This window comes from Tiliqua scincoides, chromosome 5, assembly GCF_035046505.1.
Source record: "Tiliqua scincoides isolate rTilSci1 chromosome 5, rTilSci1.hap2, whole genome shotgun sequence".
Classification (NCBI taxonomy): Eukaryota; Metazoa; Chordata; class Lepidosauria; order Squamata; family Scincidae; genus Tiliqua; species Tiliqua scincoides.
The window spans coordinates 139494445-139515148 of NC_089825.1; the positions used below are offsets into that span (position 1 = coordinate 139494445).

At 44.3% G+C, this 20704-nt stretch overlaps 1 protein-coding gene across 1 annotated transcript; it reads right to left on the reverse strand.

Moving 5' to 3' along the window:
• Nucleotides 1-744: 744 nt before the first annotated feature.
• LOC136653894 (vomeronasal type-2 receptor 26-like) lies at nt 745-1668 on the reverse strand. Its single transcript, XM_066630768.1, has one exon. The coding sequence runs from the start codon at nt 1666-1668 to the stop codon at nt 745-747; it is 924 nt and encodes a 307-aa protein (XP_066486865.1).
• Between the last annotated feature and the right edge of the window lie 19036 nt (nt 1669-20704).

The following is a 20704-nucleotide window of genomic DNA, read 5'->3' on the forward strand; positions in this document are numbered from 1 at the left end:
TCTTTCTCTATTGTCAGGTCAGATGTCAGTGTCAGGTGCATGACAGAAGGATATCTAAGTCTCATCTCCAGAAGGGATCAGCAGAGAACACATTTTACTGCACCTGGGAGGAAAATGAGTGAATTCACCCTCATTTATTATCTATTCTCACTGGTTTCAACCTGCTAAATGCAATACAAATATAAGTTTATATTGCACAAAATTGCAAGGCAGAAACTTGAGTAGGAGGAGAAGTATGAAAAGAAAACAGAAGGCCAGTCAGGTACCAAATTTATTTTTTCCTTATAATCTGCTTCCTGGTGCTCAGCTCAGATTTCACCACAATAATGTAGAATTTGGGGAGAAAGATGAAACACAACAGTCCAGCACAGGAGACCAAGATGGAGTCCTCTACGGCAACCATGTATTTCCCCTTGATGCTGGAGAACATGAAGGCTGTCAATCAATCAATCAATTTAAAGAAGCAGTTCACCATCATCATAATCATTTATTATTTTTTGAGCAGTTACAAACAGCTTAGGATAACTAAAGTAGATGATTACACTTTGGAGGAGAAGGAAGGAACGAGAAATTAGATGGACCCTGAAATGTCAGATTGGTGAAAGTTGAAATGAATCTCAGGATTATGTCCAAGTGGAACAGTTGGGACTATAGAAGGAAGTCACATAAGTTCCTATAAAACAATGGACATATCTCAAGGGGTTCATGCACAAGGCTACGGATGAAGGTACTCAAGCAATTCAGTCAGGTAACAAAGTTCTTTTTCCTTACTAAGTTCTCCTTGGTGTTCAGCTGGGGCCTCAACACAATAATGAAGAATTTGGGGAGAAAGATGAAACCCAACAATCCAGCACTAGAGACCAAGATGGAGAAGACCTCCACAGCCACCATGTATTTCCCCTTGGTGCTCAGGTAGGCTGGCACAAAGGACACCCAAACACTGCAAAAGACTAACATGCTGAAGGTGATCAGCTTGGCCTCATTGAAAGTATCAGGTAGTCTTCTGGCCAAAAAAGCCACCACAAAGCTGACAAGGGCCAGAAATCCCATGTAGCCCAGTACAGTGGAGAACACGAAGGTTGAGCCTTCATTGCACTGCACTATGATCTGACCTATCAGGGAGTGTGTGTCAAGCTCTGGGAAGGGGGGAGACACTGCCAGCCACATTGCACAGAGGCCAGTTTGGATCAGACAACACACCACGATGACGGACATGGCCAATCTCTTCCCTAAACATTTCCTCATCCTGTTGGCTGGTCTGGTGGCCATGAAGGCCAGGACCACAGTGAGGGTTTTGGCCATGACTGAAGAAACAGCCCCAGTGAAGGTGATGGCAAACAAGGTCTGCCGGAGAATGCAGGATGCCTTTCTGGGCTGGCCAAAGAACAGAAATGTGCAGAGGAAGCAACACAGCAGGGAGAACAGCAGGGCACAGGTGATGTTCCAGTTGTTGGCTTTGACAATGGGGGTGTTCCTGTGCTGAATGAAGCTCCACATGAGCACAAGTGTGATGGTGGAGAGCAGCAGAGCAGAAGAAGCCAGAACGATTCCCAGGGGCTCTTCATAGGACAAAAAGGTTATGACTTTGGGGATACAGCGATCCTGGTTCCTGCTTGGATGCTGGTCCTCTGGGCAGTCACTGCAGTGATCTGCATCTAAAAGAAACATGCAGGGATTCAACAGTTCAAAGTATACTTGCGTCACCTGAGCCTGTCTGGCAACAGTGCAGTTCAATCATAGGATGAAGTGTGCTAATGAATACATACAAAAGAAATCACTCACTCAAATGTTTCTTTGTCTACATCCATGTATGTAACATATCTAGGTATCCTTTGAATGTCAACCCTCAATAAATCTGGCATCAGGCTTTACCCAAATGTCAGCTGTGCTGTGCCTAGGAAGTGTGTGCTGTCATGGGGGGCAAACAGCCGGCCAGCAGAGTTGCGTATGGGTTGCCCAGTCACCTGTAGGTCTCCTCCTCCATTTTGCTGATGCACTTCTGAGGAGAGTCAGGGAGTATTCCGAGGCAAGGTTCAAGGATTAGAGCCTGGTGCATGTTGCTGCCACCAGGATCCAACTCCTCTTTTCCCTGGCCTGATCTCTCCTCATCCACAACATGCCCTACTTCTGACTTACTGGCACCTGAAGCAATGAGGTTCCGGATCTGAAGCTGCTTTGAAGCAGATGCTTGGTTTGGCCCAGTGGTGGCACCAGCTTCACGCCATCACTGAGCCTTTGACAACAGTAGACACCTGCCCCACTGTCATAACAGTCCCATAGGACTGGGCCATACTTTCTGCTGAACTGTTGCTTTACTGACTGCATCAGTATGATGAATTGAGGATTGAGGCCTAAGGGTCCAATCCTAAAGGTTCATAGCACCAGTGCTGAGCTCCAGTGCTGGCACTGGGTGTTGTAAACATGTCGTAAAGCACATTTACGGCACCCTTGGAGTAGGTAGTTCTGGATGAAGAATGCCATGTGACTGTGTGGGGACAAGTGGGACCTCCAGACAGTGGTATGGCCTTTTGGTTTTGGGATTCCATTCTGAGTGGGGGAATTGGGGAAGAGATGGGGTGGGAGGGGAGTGGGAGTGGCAGAGGCCTCCTCCACCAGATTCTATCCTCTGTGTACGACCTAATAGCTTGACATGAACGTTCTCACATCTGTGCCATCAAAATAGCTGGTGCAAACATGAGAAGCCCCATCGCGGGACCTGAGACATTCCTTGGGGGAAGGGGACAAAAGTTCCTGGACGCCACAGTTCCTCTGAGTGCTGGGAAAGAAAAGATTGGGCTGGAAGACCTTTGAGCAGCTCATTTCCACAAACTTCTGGAACACCGATTGGATGGAACATCACCTTCTTCACTTACCCAGCTGGCTGGAAATCCTCCCTTCAGAGCACTGAGCACAGTCATAGCAACAGATCTGCTCCCCCTGGCGTACCACCTTTGTCAGTCCAGGAGGGCAGCTCTCAGTACATGTCCATCGGGGCAGCATCTTCAAAAAACCCAAAGGAAAGTGGTTTAATATGGAAATCAACTGTTTTCTCATTGCTCTGATGTTTGTTTTGTTTTGCACGAGAATTCAGTGATGACATATAAGTCACATTTATATTTGACATGTGCTCCTCTGACCTCATGTACTGATTGATTTACTTTTATATTTATATATGTTTCTTGCCAGATATTACTCAAGGTGGTTTACGTAGGCAGGCTATAGACCCAATAAGTGTCTTTAAAATATTGTTCTATATATGAATCCAGATGTTTTCCTTCCATGGTTACTTACCTGACGTACCACCTCTTCACCATATTCAATTCAGCCTCACAATTCATAGGAAGATATGGATAAACACAAAGAGAAAAGAGCATAGATATCATATGCCTGGGCATACATGAGCTTTGCATGTATTATCCATGGTTATTCATCCTATTCTACATCCTATTCTAATGTTATTCATTATAACAAGCCTGCCCCATTTGTCCGTGTTATTCTTGCATCACTGTTATGATAACCACAGAAGTCTGGCAGATCCAGAATAAATCCCAGTGAATGCCATAGGGCTTGCTTCAGAGTAGGTGCAACATGCACAGGAATATGAATTCCCAGACATCTGCTGAACTATAGCTCAGGAAATACATACAAGATCCTTCTCACCTGATCAAACTTCTGATTCCACACAATGGCGCTTCCATTAATGGCAAACTCTTCTCCTTCAGGAGCCCAGGGGTCCATCTTTCCTACCCTGACTCTATGGAAAGATAGATTGTGGAATGTGATGGTGTTGACAATATCAAAACCTGTTGCCAGTTCCCCATTTTTATCAAAGAATATTTCTTCACCCGCACTATTGTTGAAGCGAACATTTCTCAGAAAGTGGTGAAGCTGATTGGAGAAAAAGAAAAATAATACTTAGGGGTAAACAGTTGAGTAGAAGTTCTTTTGAAATCACTGGAATCTGCGACCTTGACCTTCTGGCAATGAAGAGACTGATTATACATGCAGGCAAATGGCTAGGTCATTGGAAACCTGGGGACCATACATTTTTGACACCTCCCCCTGTGTATGACAAAATTATTTTCAGTAGTAGTCATGACATGAAATGAATAATAATCAGGGCCAGAAAATAAATACTGTGAACATTTCCTGAAAGACTGCATACAAGCAAAACCCACGAGAACATTTTTTTGTATGTGATGATTATAAACTTGACATAGTTAAACTTTCTCAGAGTTATTCTCACCCCTCCTCCTATTCCCAGTCCCCATTTCCACCAGAATTCAAAATTCATTTAATAACCCCAAAAGTTATCCTTCAATCTATTGCTCCTCTAAATTAAGTCCCTTTCCAAATGGAAAGGACTCGGGCTAAGACAAACGAAAGTGAAAATATTGTCTCACTTCTAGCTCAGTCCAGTTGCTTTGCATGAGTGGATCCAAGTCCATCCATGACTGTACACAGTAGAGACTTACAGGAAAATCCTACCTGCCATGGCTGAACAGCCCAAACATCCCCTGTGCCTCCAGTTCCCTTTAAGTTATGCCTGGATATTGAATAGTACATGGAATGTAGAGCATGCACTACAGCATGAGCAGCATTGTAGATACTGTAGTTCTCATCAGACATTTTCATTTCAAATCTGGAACTGGGGAGACTGCTGAGCTTCTCCTCCCCAGTGCAGTTCCCTGTGTTTGGTAGGTACCAGTTGAACGTGGGGAGTGAACACCGAAATGCAATTGACCAAAACTTGTAGAAGAAAGAAAACACAGGCTGTTGTGGATTTATTGCCTTAAGGAAGTCTTCATATCCAGGCACGTCCTTTGTGTGGGGTGTGAAGGACAAGGTACCATTGAAGGATTTGGGTGTGAATAAAAACGGGTTTAATACGGTAGCAAAATCCCACTGAGATGTCATGATCCAAACCTTCTCTGTTGGGTCTTGCTTTCCATTTTCATAAAATGCTAGAATCACTTTCAAACTCTCCATAGATAGTAAATCTCCATGAACAACAATCACGTTGCTCCTGGACATAGAGACAATAGGTCTTACTCCTTCTAAACGGTCATAAAAGGGTTCGTTCTCTTCCACATACGTCTTTAGTCCTGAAAGAACTTCTGTAAAAGCCACACAAATGTTGTTCTGGAGGAACCTGGGAATGAGAGTCCTCAGAAATGTTTCTCCAGTGTTATTGTCTGAAACGAGGAGGCCAATCCAGTTCCATTTGAAATGTCTAATCAGTTGAGCAATCCCAGTGTACTGAGATCTTGCATTTGGGAGCATCTGGTACAGAGAAGGGAACTGAGTTCTGTCACTCAGTGCAGAGTCAAAGAAGCCATAACTGATCTAAGGGGAAAGGCAATGAGCATTTTAGTGCAGACAAACATCTCCCATTATTCCTAAATAAAAAGGTCCTCTCTCACATGCCTGGCAGGTTATATAGTAGATCTTTTTGTACTTTATACTGTATGGAAAATGTGGAAGTCTCAATTTTGGGTGTAGTGTTTTGGGCAGGATGACCAAGCGGATTAGGATTAGTCATTCAGCCTACAATCCTTTTCGCACTTTCCTGGGAGCAAGTGTCATTGACGATCATCGGACTTACTTCTGAGTAGACAGGCATAGGCTTGGGCTCTCAGGACCCAATCCTGTCCAACTTTCCAGTTTTGATTCAGGTGTCATTGAATTATGCACTACATCCTGCAATGTGGGGCTTTCATGGAGGCCTCCTCAAGGTAAGGTATTGGAGAAAATATTTTGCCCACATAGATTTGCTGCTAATTCAGTACAATTTATTCCCTCCTTAGAGTGGTTTTTAAAAAACTTAATCAGGTTTTGACATTCTCACACAACACCTGATTAACATTTGACTCCAAGCTATGCTCTAAATGGGCAGAGCAGAGTCTTCTGTCCGCACTTGTTGTAGCCCAGATGGACTGCTCTCCTAGAAATCCTAGTGGCTGTACATCTCTCTAGATTATGGGACACACATACCTGTGGGATCCTGTAGATATTGAAGATGTGGGGCATCAGCATTCCAAGCTATGTGCTAAATGGGCAGAGCGGTCTTCTGTCTTCTTATGGCCCAGATGGTCTACTTTCCTAGCAATCCTAGTGGCATTAACTCTCTCCTGATTATGAAACATACAATCCCACATAGATTTGCTGCTAATTCAGTACAAATTATTCCCTCCTTAAAGTGGTTTTTTAAGAACTTAATCTGATTTTGACAATTTCACACAACAATTGATTAACATTTGATTCCAACTCTGTGCTAAATGAACAGAGAAGAGTCTTCTGTCTTCACTTGTTGTAGCCCAGATTGTCTGGTCTCCTAGCAATCCTAGTGGCTGTACCTCTCTCTAGATTAGGGAACACACATACCTGTGGGATCCTGTAGATATTTAAGATGTGAGGCATCAGCTTTGAGTTTTGAGGAATGAGCCCCCCAGTGACGACAATGAGTTCCTTTTCCTTGCTACAGACGTAATTAAGGGGATGCCCCTGATCTGTGAAAAGGAGACCCATAGTTCCAGAACAGGACCCCCTGGCATTGTTAGAGTTTTCAATCGGTAAAAAATTCAATGTCTTGTTTCTCAAGAGGTTGACATCTTTCTCGATTTCGAAACTGGCAAACATCATGGCAAAGTGACGATGGAAGTACTTTGGAATTATGCTGAAATGAGACAATCATGTAGTCTTAGGCTCTGGTTCATATTCAATATGGTGAATGGGAATGCTCCATGCTCTTTGCATAGCCCTTACTCGTGCTTAAAATCAAGTTGATGGGCCCTCATGCAGCTTTGCTTTTATGGACTTTCTATATCTCGGTATGCCCAGTTAACAGGCAAGGAATTCCTAGTAACATCTTTCGATGGCCCAACAAGAAAAAGAGATGGAAAATAAAATAACCCTATCACACTAGTTCCTTCTGAACAAAAGTCCGAAGGGATCTGGTCACCTGGCCCGCTGGATGTGCCCACTCATCTTCCCATAGTCTATGGGTGGTTGAACTGGATGACAAGTTTCTTCTCCTGGAACAAGCCAATGAGGAAAGTGGAGCCTCAGTTCCCCAACTCCTGAGAAGGGGAGGCTGGTTTCAGAGGTAACGTGTTTTGTTTCTATCATGGAACGGCTTTTTGCTCATGCCTTGATGACCTTCAAGGGTAGAAAGTGACAAACAGATCCCCTTATAGTGCAGGGAATGTTTCATTAAAAACTGGTTTTGTTTTATTTTGGAGATGCTCTAAGAGGATTTCCTGCTTCCAGGCAGGGTTTTGGACTAGATGACGCTTTAGGTCTCTCCAGCTCTATGATTCTTTACTTTGCCACCGTATGCATGTCTCCTCATTGTGTTCAATGGGGCTTACTTCCAGGTCAATGTGAATAGCCATGCAGCCCTAAGGCCTAATCCTATGGGCACCTTCTGTTGATGGAGCAAGTGTTCCACCACTGGAATCCCTCTCCACGACAGAAGCAGTGACAGTGCTGCCCTCTCTGCCCCTCCCCCCCACATCCTCTGTCTCACCTGGAGGGTACCTGGAAATTGGAGTACCTGGAAATTGTGGGTACCTGGAAATTGGAGAGAGAGCTGTGCTGAGTGAAATGGAGGATGTGGGGGGAGGGGCAGAGAGGGCTCTGTGGATACCTGGAAATGAGAGAGAGAGCTGTGCTGAGTGAGATGGAGGATGCGGGGGGGGGAGGGGCAGAGAGGGCATTGTGGGTACCTGGAAATTGGAGAGAGAGCTGAGCTGAGCTGAGTGAGACGGAGGATATCCACTATATCAGTTCAATAAATCAAAATCTCAATAATGTTTACAGTATTAATCTCTGTTTAATGCTTATTCATCACCCACGCAGACAGAAAGTCTCTTCAACTCAGCTTCCTCCAGAGTCCCCTTTACTTTTTTTCTTTTTGCTGAATATCTTAAACTAAATATTTTCAGAGCACCAATACATTAATATTTCTTATATGATTTCTCCACTAGATGTCTCCCTACTCCATGGTATCCTTATAAGGTGTTTCAAATGTCCCTTAATTGTCTGTTAATTGTTCTTTGTTGGTTGTTGGTTGGTGCATAACAAAGCAGCTGGAAATTCTCAGTGGTTCACTCTGTTCTTCTTGTTCACTTGATTAGTCTTATTTAGTCTTTATAATTGTGACTGAATGCAAAACACACAGTCTCTGAAGTGGGTTTCTGAGGGGATGCGGAATCCAAAAGCCTCTTCTCTTCCTCTCTTTAAGCAACTACTTTCTGTCTGTTCAGTCACCTTTTCAAAGACACCGAATTTCGAAAGCTGTACCACTCCTCTTGATGGTAGATTAGAAAAACAGCCTGGAGCATTTTCTCCTTCCTTAGAGCTGCAATCCAAGCCATAGAGGGAGGGGAGGAATCCAGGCTGCCTCTGCCAGTTAATGGCTGATAGAGTTCCTTCACTTCGTTGCTGAAGAGACAGGTTCTACCCGAACCTAGAGGTTGCTTTCCCCAAGGGTTTGCTCACCTCAAGTCTCAAGCACTTTCCTGGCTTCTCCTAGCCAGAAATAGCCCCTCCAAAGCCTTGAAGGGGCACCCAAAGCTGAAGGTCAGACGGAGCTCATAAAATCTGCGTCTTATTGCCCAGACTGTAGCTCCTCCCCCTGTTTAAACTCTTCTGGTTTATAAGAAACCATCAACCTGTCTGAGAGCTCATGGTTGCACCCTCATACTCTGGAAGACGGCTTTTGGCCAAATCCTACGGGCACCTTCTGTTGATGGAGCAAATGTTCCACCACTGGAATCCCTCTCCACTACAGAAGCAGTGACAGGGCATGTAATGGAGCCACCAGTGTGAATGGCTGGCGACTGTGTGTGTGCACCATCAGAAACCTCAAACTCCCCCCAGAGCATGCAGTGTGCACCTCCATCTTTTAGAGTGGCAGGGGATGGGATTGGACAGTGTGTCTCTCTAATCAAGTATCCATTTTGCCTCTTTTGATCTATTTCCTTCTACATTTTAAACTCTTCCGGCTTGTAAGAAACCAGCTTTGCTGCTGACATAGATCTGAGTAGATCCAAGCAACTGCATTTGACCCAGTCTGGGGGCTTAGCATACTGACACCCCCACTGTCACTGAGGCTCACCCTCGACATGCCTCCCAGCCCTATCCTTCCTCGGAGCACCTCCTCTGCTGACCCACCTGCTCTGGAATGGGATCTGCACTCCTTCCGCATTCAGGGGCTCCAGCCATTTGTGCTGGTGGCCTGTGTACCATTGCAGCCCAAGCCTTGGGCTGAAGGATTGCAAGTCAATCAGCACAAGGTCCGGATAACACTGGGTCAGTAGTCTTGGCAAACTAGCCCCATGATTCCTGATTTATGAATCATGATTCATGATTTAGGGGAGGGCACCAGGATGAGGTCTCTTGTTATCTGGTGTGCTCCCTGGGGCATTTGGTGGGCCTCTGTGAGATACAGGAAGCTGGACTAGATGGGCCTATGGCCTGATCCAGTGGGGCTGTTCTTATGTTCTTATGTTCTTATGTTCCTGCAACTCTTCAAACTCCTGTAGCAGATACAGATAGAGCAACTTTGGCAAGCCTGGCCAGTGACTCACTAAGCCTCTCTAGCTTCTTGTCACGTTTGCAGCCAAGTTGAGGACACAATTAGCACCTCCATCATGTTCTCCTTGACATGTCTGAGTCCAGGACTCTTGTCTAGGTTGGAATCATTTAAGGGAAGGCCTGAGATCAGCACCAAGCATTCAACATATGATATGAACATGTGGTAAGTGTTTATGGGATTACAGCCCTAGCAACTGCTTAAGATTATGCCGAGTTGTATGAGTGAGTAGTGAATACTTTGCAGCGATTTTCAACCCATCTGAGTAGCACATTGGTGTGCCACGCACGGTCTGCATGTGTGCCATGGATGTTTGGGGAGGGTCATTTATTAGGCCATTGGGTGATGTGGGCACTCTGACTGGCAGCTCGGTGTGCCTTGTCCAAGAACCCATGGTGAGTCTTTACAATTTTACACCCCTGACAGTGTGCCATGAGCTGAAAGAGGTTGAAAATATCAGATACACTGTATTGCTTTGTATTTTGACTGCACAATTTTGCTGTTGCATTATTAACCCCACAATAAAAGTGATCTATTGTTACACCATCACCACTGTGCCCCATAGCTCTTGTGTGTCATTCCAGTAACTTGTGCCACTAAGTTGTGCCATTGACCACCACACCCAAACCTGCATGCCTATTAGCTTTCCCTCATGTGTGTTCCTTTTCCACACATCTTTAAAAGGACACCCACTAGCAAAACCACTTTAGAGCACCAGCTGCAGCTCACATAACCAAATCTTATGTTCCTTCCTGCAAAAAAACTTCTCCACACAAGGATAATGAGCAGGGCACATGGAAAGAGTTTAGCCTAGTCAGTGTTAATAATAACAATAATAATAATAACAATAACAATATTTATTTAGTGTTCATCTAGAGCTTCCAGTTCTCTAGTTGCTGGGGTCTTTTTGCACATGTGAAGTTGAACTTCATGCCACCACTACCGCCCCTATTTCCACCAGTCTCAAAGTATGTAATCCCGAGTAATTTTTCTATATTTGTAACACTGAATTTTAATCCAAACCACAACCCAAACTTACATTCCTTTCGGGGAAGAAACATCTGGAGTTTCTTTAAAAGAGAGAACTTTCTGATCAATAATTGCGAGAGAAGCAAAGACTCCAACAGTAACGTCTGGAGACTTATGGGTGCTCTTCTGCCATCCCCCCCTGTAGTGGCAGTGGTTGATGACACCATAAGGCAGCGGCAGCAGTAGCAGCAGCACTGTTGAGCATCTGAACAGCAGCATGTCTGAACCTCAGCCCCACAGCATTCTACCAATTTCCAGTGACTTTCACACATGAGGCACCATGAACATAATCATCAGTCACGAGGAGAAATGACCGTAGAGGGGCTGAGCGAATCCCCACTGCCAAGTTTCTCACATGAGGTCTTTATACTCAAGCGACAGACACCTGGCTGTATGCAGTGAATACCCTACACCTGCCTCGTGTAGCTGGCTTTTCAAAAGCTTAAATGAACATTTTATCCTCAGCTCCCGAGGTACAGTTCACTATTTTTGTTATGAATGTTGCAAGTAGCTTCAGATTATCCCTGAGAGTTCTCTAACGGAAGGCAGTGATTTAGATAATTACCAGGAAGATGATTGCATTGAGAAAGCTTTTCAAATGTCTGCAAGGCCTTTGGTGCTGCAGCACTCTGTAAATGCACAGGTGCTCAGGGGCTACCCGAGACATTACACATGCAGAGACTCCTTTTAGGACTGTAAAGGGTTCCAGAAACCAAAATGTTTGTGAACTGCTGCTCTCACATCACCCTGTGCATGACTACTCAGAAATATTGTTGTTGGCAACCTTCAGTCTCGAAAGACTATGGTATCGCGCTCTGAAAGGTGGTTCTGGAACAGCATCTAGTGTTGCTGAAAAGGCCAATTTGGGAGTGACAATCCCTTCCACACTGGGAGCAAGTGCAGTCTGTCCCTGGTCTGTCTCCCTGGCTATGGGCCTTCCTTCTTTGCCTCTTAGCCTCAGAAATAAGTCCCACTGAATTCAATGGAACATATTGACATCCTATAAACACTTCCCTGGGAGCACATCACATTGAGCTTAATGGTACTTTTGCATATACATGCATGGGATTGTGCTGTTGTTTCAATAATTATTATTATGCCCACTTGCAGCTAAGGCAGAGAGGGAATGTGTCACGTAAATGGAGAATCTCACCAGGCAAATCCAGATTCTTAGCTCATTCAGCACCAGGATGCTACTATAAAGCTCTCATGATATGTCAGGACCAGCACTGTATCACGTTGACTATTTCTCCCATCTTGGCCTTCAGCCTGTTTCTTCAAGGCATAATGATCTCTGAGGCCTCCTCCACCAGATTCCATCCTCTGTGTCTGACCTAATAGCTTGACATGAAGGATCTCACATCTGTGCCAGCAAAATAGCTGGTGCAAACATGAGAAGCCCCATAGCGGGACCTGAGACATTCCAAGGGGGAAGGGGACAAAAGTTCCTTGACGCCACTGTTCCTCTGAGTGCTGGGAAAGAAAAGATTGGGCTGGAAGACCTTTGAGCAGCTCATTTCCACAAACTTCTGGAACACCGATTGGATGGAGCATCACCTTCTTCACTTACCCAGCTGGCTGGAAATCCTCCCTTCAGAGCACTGAGCACAATCATAGCAACAGATCTGCTCCCCCTGGCGTACCACCTTTGTCCGTCCAGGACGGCAGCTCTCAGTACATGTCGATTGGGGCAGCATCTTCAAAAAACTCCAAAGGAGAAAGGGTTAGCATGGAAATCAACTGTTTTCTCATTGCTGTGATGTTTGGTTTGGTTTGTTCTGCATGAGAATACAGTTATGACACACATCTCATGAGCTCCTCTGACCCCTTATAGGTATTGATTTACTTCTATACAGGCATGCGCCGCTTAACAACGGTTCACTTCATGACTGATCGCATATATGACGGTGGTCAAAGTACAATGAAGGTGCTCTTAAGGAGGCAATCGCATTTCCCGTAGCCTGCAGCAGAGTGTCTTTCTACACAACAGAGAGGCTCTCAATGCAAAGAAGAGGCCATCTGTCTCCAGTAGCCTGTGCAGCCAGCTACTGTCTGGCAGCGGGTGTCTGTTTACACAACAAAGGCAATATATTGGATTGAATGTTCACTTAATGACCTAATCACGTAACAGGGATCAGGGAATGTGTCCCTGTCATTAAGTAGCACACACCTGTATTTACATAAGGCCTTTCTCATCAGATATTACTCAAGATGGTTTACATAGGTGGGCTGTCCTAGTTAGTTCCAATGAGTGTCTTTACAATATTGTTCTACATATAGAATCCTTCAGTCCCCAGATGTTTTCCTTTAGTTCCTTTACATACCACCTCTTCTCATCACCATAATCAATTCAGCCTGAAAATTCATGGGAAGAGATGGACAAACAAGGGGACAAAAGAGCATGGATAACATATGCCTGCACATATGAAAATTTGGCATATATTATCCATGTTATTCATCCTAGTCTACAAGCACAAACATTATAACAAGTCAGCCACATTTGTAGGTGTTACTCTTGCGTCACTATAACCACAGAGGACTGGCAGATCCAGAGTAAATCCCAGTGGGCTTGCTTCAGAGTAAGTGCATCATGTACAGGAATATGCATTCCCAGGCATCTTCTGAAGAGTACTTCTGAGTTCTTCTACAACTATGCAACTGTAGCTCAGAAAATGCATTCAGATCCTTCCCATCTGATCAAACTTCTGTTTCCACACAATGACACTTCCATTAATGGCAAACTCTTCTCCTTCAGGAGCCCATCTTTCCTATCCTGACTCTACGGAAAGAGTGATTGAGGAACATGACTATATTGACGATATCAAAACCTGTTGCCAGTTCCCCATTTTCAAAGAATATTTCTTCGCCTGCGTTATTGTTGAAGCGAAAGTTTCTCAGAAAGTGGTGAAGCTGATTGGAGGACAAGAAAAACAAAACACTGGAGTCAATTGTGGAGCAGGAGTTCTTTTGAGATCACTGGAACCTGCCACCTTGGCCTTCTGGCAATGCAGAGACTGTGATTATACTTGCAGATGCATGGCTAGGTCATTGGACACCAAGGGCCCATACATTTTTGACACGGCCCCCTGTATATGACAAAATTATTTTCAGTAGGAGTCATGACATGAAATGTATAATAATCAAGGCCAGAAAATAAAGGCATTGAACATCCCCCCCCCCCAAGCAGGGGGTGAAAGTCTCTGCAGCTAGTATTCTGTGATATCCTGCCCCTGCAGCTGTAGTTTCACTGTAGCCAGAACGGTTAATAACCACGGATAGACCTGTAGTCCACCATTAATGTTTGGAACCCACTTTTAAAGTCGTCTAAGGCAGGCACCAACAAAACACAAAGTCCCCAATGCCCCACATTAACTTGCAACCCTGCCTCCTAGTTAACAAGCTGCAGGAATTCCGTGTGACCTGAAAGACCTTGCATGGAAGCAAAACCCACGAGAACATTTTTTAATTTGTGATTATTATAAACTTGACATAGTAAAACTTTCTCAGAGTTATTCTCACCCCCTCCTCCTATTCCCAGTCCCCATTTCCACCAGAACTCACAATTCATTTAATAACCCCCAATAGTAATCCTTCAGTCTATTGCTCCACTACTCATCTCCATCCTTCCAAGATAAGAAACTTTCCATCCGCAATGTTATCCCCTCCCCCACATGTCCCCTTCTTTGTGATCCTGTCCCCACCAGCTTCTGGGGTCCACTTTAAGAGTGACTAACTTAAAAGTGACAAACAAACTTCAACTCAGCCAGTGACTAACAGAACCCAAACGTCCCACTAGTGACATGACTAGGGTTAGTATCACCCCCATTAACTTTATTTTTTTTTTATTTAACTATACAACATTCCAGGTCACCCAACAATTTACTAACCAACAAAGAACAAGTGGCAAACTTGACACACACAAAAGAATAGGAGTGCTAGTGTGAGTTCTGATCCATGGAAATTAGAGCTGACTCGGACTAACACTTATGGGTTCCATGCTGTTTTATCACACCTCATTTGCTCTTGGAACAATTAGGGCACAATCCTAACCAACCTTCCAGCACTGACCTAGCTGCAGTGCAGCCCCAAGGGAAGGTAACAAACATGCCCATATGCTGAAGAGGCCCCTTTGACTGCCTCCCCACTGCAGGATGCCTTGCACGCCACATTGGCACAGCTAAGTCAGTGCTGGAAAGTTGGTTAGGATTGCACCCCAAGTCTCATTGGTTGGTTCTGAGTTAAAGAAATCCACTGTTTGTTACATAAGGCAGTTGTGTTTTCCTTTTCTGGTTATTTGGCTAGAATGTTTGAAAGAAAACAGATAACACGGTGTGTTTCATTACATTTTGCACTGTTACCTATCGAAGGATGTATATCATGACGGCATGATTCAAAAATACAAAAGTATCCACAGTTTAGGCCACTCATAGTATCACCGTCCCCAAGTGTGCCACATGGTACTGCCTGCCTCCCACGAGCTAAACCACTGTAGACATACTAACATTGTGACATTCAGTTCAGAGGCAATCCACATAGTAGCAGAACTGAGGGACATCCTGTCTCAACTGGGTTCCTCACTGTTAAGAATGAGCTTAAAAACTATAAATACATGGTTGACGCTGCAGGCAATTAACAACCCAATCCTATCCACACTTTCCTGGAAGTAAGCTCCATTGACTCTAATGGGACTTACTGCTGAGTAGACATGCAGAGGATTGGGCTGCCAGTCCCTTTTCAAATGGAAAGGACTTGGGCTTAGACAAACTAAACTGAAAATGTTGTCTCTCTTCTCGCTCAGTCCAGCTGCATTGCAACAGTGGATCCAAGTCCATCCGTGACCGTACCCAGTAGAGGCTTCCAGGAAACTCCTACCTGCCATGGCTGAACAGCCCAAACATCCCCTGTGCCTCCAGTTCCCTTTAATCTATTCTTGGATATTGAAGAGTACATGGAATGCAGAGCATGTGCTACAGCATGAGCATGAGAGGTGTGGAACTTCCTGCTGCAGGCTACTGCTGGTCTTCTGACCGGCATGAAGGCCCAGCACCTACCAGTGCTGGGTTCTGCATCAGTGCCTTCTTTCTCCTGGTCACTGTGACATGTCTTACAGCATGTTTGTGATGGCTGTCTCCCAGGCAGTGTGTAGGAGACCAGTACTAGCCCAGGACAGAATCAGGCCAGACAACTCTCTATATAATTCAGCATCATGAAAATTTCAACTCTTATTCAGAATCATGAAATACCAGGCTGACAGTCCAATCCTAACTTTTCAGCACTGATTCTACTAGACCAATGGGGTGTGCACTGCATCCTGTGGTGGGGGGGTCAGTCATTAGACCACTTCAAAGGAAGAGAACATTGGTACCCTCACGTTGGAGCTGCATTGTGGCTGCATTGGGACTGGAAAGTTGGATAGGACTGGACTGTGAATCTTAGAAGCTACTGTAGAAGCATTTCTCACAATCAGGAACTTTTAGGATGGCCTGATTTGATGCCCTGCTGTCACCACCACAGTTAGCATTCTGGTTGGCAGAATTCCCTTTCCTGCCATTCTAAATGGTGATCAAGTTGCAAGCATAGCTGCATGCTTCCAGATCACTGCTGGAGAGGCCACAGAGGACCTGCTCGTGTTGGTTGGAAGACAAAGGCCTGCCAAAGGTGCTGAATTGGTGGGGTGGACATAGTGAATTGAGGATTGGGCATAACTGGGTGAAATGAGGGGAGGGCCAGGGGCATGTCAGAGACAGGAGGGGATGGTAGCCAGCATGGGTGACTTGTGCCATATGTAGAGGTGGGAGAAAAAGGTTTTATTTTTGTGTGGCTTTTAGTGTTTTCCAATGGTAGAAGTGCAGAAAATGGTGTTATGTATGTTTTTGTTCAAAATACACATTATAATGATAAATCATAATCACTTTTAAAGGGTAGTAGGTAGGTGATATAGGTGGTAGAGTGTCAGCAGATGCAGTCACAGTCATTAGCCATGCACCCTGCCCATTACATAATGAATAAAAAAAAACAAATAATACAGTTTTATTTATTTTTTTTTACTACAATGAGGAGTGCAGAAAGTGGCGTTTTGTGTTTTTGTTTTGTGATCAGAATTTTCTTCCACCTCTAGCCATATGGTGGCCCTTCTGGAGCAATCCAACACCTACCTTTTGTCTCCTCAAACTTGAGCCAAACTAAAGACCTGGCAGAGGTCCAAAGAGACCCACTGGTGGGGGAGGAGCTTATGAAGGGGTAAGGGAAAATACTTTCCCTTTCCCTTCCCAAACCTCCTGATTGCCCCCCCCCCCCGGAGCATGCAGTGCAGCAGGTTTTGATGCAGCCGAATGCTATGGTGGGGGAAACCATAGGATTGGGCTATGAATTATATAACCTAACAAATATTCTGCTCTTCATAGATTTAGCAGAAGCAAAGAAGAAAACCCCCAAATCTATTTTCCAGCCTGTTACAACATACAATATACAACAACATACAACAAACCTTTATTAGGCATATAGTTTTACAACTAATATCTCCAAACTGTCATGTATGAAGGTATATGTTAAAAGAGAGATAAGAATAAGGGTTAAAACACAACAATTTGCTTACACAGTTACTCCTAGTTGCTTAGAACCAGCAGCTTAGCCCGTTTCATGTTGCTCAATTGTAAAAAAATTAGCAACTGGAAGGGTCACAAATTTGAATTCACCTGCCAGCAAAAGTTGTAAAGAGGTGATCTCAGAGAGACCTTTTTTGTTTCCTGACAACGAGGGGAGATGCTGGTCTCTGAGCACTTGATTAAAAGCGCAATGCAGAACAATGTGTGGAAGAGAGTCTACCTCTCGGAGGCCATGATTGCAAACTTGTTCTTCTTTCGGGGCATTTCTAAACCTACCAAGTAGGTCATTAGAAGGCAACACATTGCATCGGGCTAATGTAAAAGACCTCCTTGCAAAGGGGCACTCTAAGAAGGTCAGGTACTTTGGTTGTTTACCAAAAGTATTGTTAAGATGGAAATTTAGGGGCAAACATTTTTTTTTTGTGCTGCAGCCAAAATCTCTTGCCTTTCTATGTCAGTTAGTCTTGTTGTCAAGAGCCTGATAGAAACCTCAAGTGTAGCAGCTCCTTGTAGATCTTCCTCGAGACCCATTTGTCTAATTTTCTTATTGAATAGAGCTAAGCAAGGAGACAACAGCGAGTCAGTCAATAACCCCTTTAACAATGGGTTTTGGTCAGCCCTGAAGCACACTTTGGCCCAGTATTTTAAGAAACTGGACCAAGCTAGAAACTCCAGCCTATATTGGCCTGTCTCCAGGCAAAGTGCCGCGAAGGGAATGCAATGCGGTACACCTAAGATCTTGTATAGAAAATTAGAATGGATCTTTTCAATCGAGTCATTTAATGCTGGCATCCAAACAGGAATGCCATACAAAATTTGAGGCGTAACTTTGGCATTAAAAGCCTGGAGAGCAGCTGGAATGAATGAGTTACCCCAAGAGAAGAAAAAACGAGTAATAGCCTGAACAGCTAGTTTGGATGAGTTGATTACTGTAAGACGATGGGAAGACCAGAAAAGCCGGTAGTGAAACCGGAGACCAAGATACTGAAATTCCTTGACTTGTTGTATTGATTTACCATTGAAAAGCCAGGACTGTGGTTTCCAAGAGTGCCCAAACACCACAATCTTGGACTTGTCATACTTTAGCTGGAGGGCGTTGTTGGTAAAATATTCTATGCAGGCGTTAACCAGTCTCCTTAATCCTATTTTAGTTCAGGATATCAGGGCCATGTCATCAGCATACAAAAGAAGAGGGATATCCATTGAAGCTAATTTGGGGGAATGCCCGTCAAAGTTTGCTAGATAGGGAGCCAGATCATTAATGAAGAGATTGAACAGGGTGGGAGCAAGAACGCACCCCTGCTTGACCCCCTTGTTGATTGGAATTGGGGCCGAGAGGCCGCCCCTCGGAGATAATTTCACTTGGCATGAGGTGTTTAAATGAAGGGCACGAATTAATATTAATAGCCTTTTGTCCACTCCCATCTTCTCAAGTTTATCCCAGAGTCTATCTCTATCTATGGAATCAAAGGCCGACTTTAAATCTAAAAAAGCCACATATAGTCGGGATTTATTTTGAGTCCTTTGTTTGGAGATTAGGTGGGATAGTACCACACACTGATCAATTGCAGACTTATTTGGCCTAAAACCTGCTTGCTCTGGGCCTATGATGTTATGGTCCGAAATCCAGACAGAAAGTTTCTTAAGTAAATGGGAGGCGTACATTTTCCCTGCCAGGTCTAAGAGGCTGATTGGCCTGTAGCTGGGGGGAAGTTTTTTATCCCCTTTTTTGAAGATGGGAACCAAGATAGATCTAGTCCAAGTGTCCGGAAGTACCCCAAACTTATCAATTCTAGTGAAAAGTTCTGTGATTATTGGGGCCCACCACGCTGGTGCTTCTTTATAAATATCAGGAGGAATTGAGTCTGGTCCTGCTCTTTACCCAGCTTTAACTGATTAATGAGTGAGAGAGCTTCATCCACTGAGACTGCAGACCAATCAGGTAGATCTAGCGGGAGTGGCATATTAACAATGGAGATAGGTTTAGTTTCATCAAAGAAGATGAATTTAAAATGTGCTTCCCACATTTTAGCTGGAATTGCTGTGAAACCAAATGAGTTTTTATAGAAACAGCCTGATATAATTTGCCAAAAAATCTTGACGTTTTTAGATCTCACAGATTTAATTAAACGTGACCATCTCGCTGTTGCATTGTGGTGTAACGAGGTTTTGATAGCTTCTTTGAGTTGGGCAGACAGCTTAAAATATTGTAGTAAATTTAATCTACTATTAGTTTCTCGAAATTTATTGTAAGCATTGCGTACAGCAAACTTCAGTGTCAAGCAAATCTGCTCAAGCTTGGCAAAATTCTTTCTCCCGCCCTCTGTTTTTTGAGGTGGAGGTATCCAGCCCAGTTTGTTCTGGAGAGTTGATATTAAAACCTCGAATAAGGTCACAATCCCTAGTTGGTTATCTGGATCTAAAGTAGACAACTGGAACATGTCCTCAGTTTGTAGTAGTGCACGAAAGGACTCTTTAGTGGCTGCATCCCATTTAATTCTTTTAATTATGTCAGGGTGGCCGTCCTCCACCTGAGAGTGGGAATTGTGGTGGCAATCTGAGGAGTAGGCCACATATTAAGGGTAAATGGTCACTAGACTGTGGGTATCCAACTCTAAAATTCACTATCTGTGGGAGAAAATAAAAGGGAACCAGAATGTAGTCAATAACACTCATACCTCTGGTTGAGATATGGGTATACTCTCCTTTGTCCCCCAGATAACCTAGGCCATTTAACCAAGTGAGGCCGTTGGTAATACAGAATTTAGCCAAAAGAAGCCCAGCCTCATTAATTGTTCTGTCTTCCGACTGCCTTCCAAAGAGACAGAGCTCTGGTATGGTCATATCAATAGGCAGATGTAAGATGTGATGGAAGATGTCGTTATTGTGTCCCACCCTGGAATTAAAATCCGCAGAAATTATTGGTATGAGAGAAGGAAATTTGCCAATCAATTCATTAAATATGCCACTAAAATATACCCATTGCTTTTCGGTTGCCGCTTTGTCGTTGACAGGTGGCATGTACACATTTATAACCATAAGGCTTTGGTGTGGCCACCTCAGCTTAATTGCCTGGATTTTACAATAGCTATCGGCCATAAACAACAACTCATGCTTAAAAACCGGTTTCACTAATATGGCGAGACCGCCAGCAGGATGACCTTTCGCTGCGCTCTTCCGCGCTGGGAGAGATGTTACGGAGAACCCTTCAAACTCAATGGGTAAGGTAGCCCATGTTTCCTGTAGCAATATAACATCTCTATCCCTTAGGATTTCATCTAGCACTTTCTCCCATGACTTTGCTGACCAGCCAGCAATATTCCAAGACAGGATTTTCAGTTGACCTTGGAGGGCTTCAGGGAGTCGATGTGGAAGCAGTCAGTCTGATGGAATTAAGGGAATTTGAATTTCTGAGCCCCTCTGCATGCTTGAGGCAGGTGGTTGTGGCTCTGGCTCAAGCATAATGATCTCC

What these genes read in the sequence shown, in the direction of transcription:
- LOC136653894 (XM_066630768.1), bottom strand. Translation starts at nt 1,668, where the DNA reads ATGTTTCTTTTAGATGCAGATCACTGCAGTGACTGCCCAGAGGACCAG.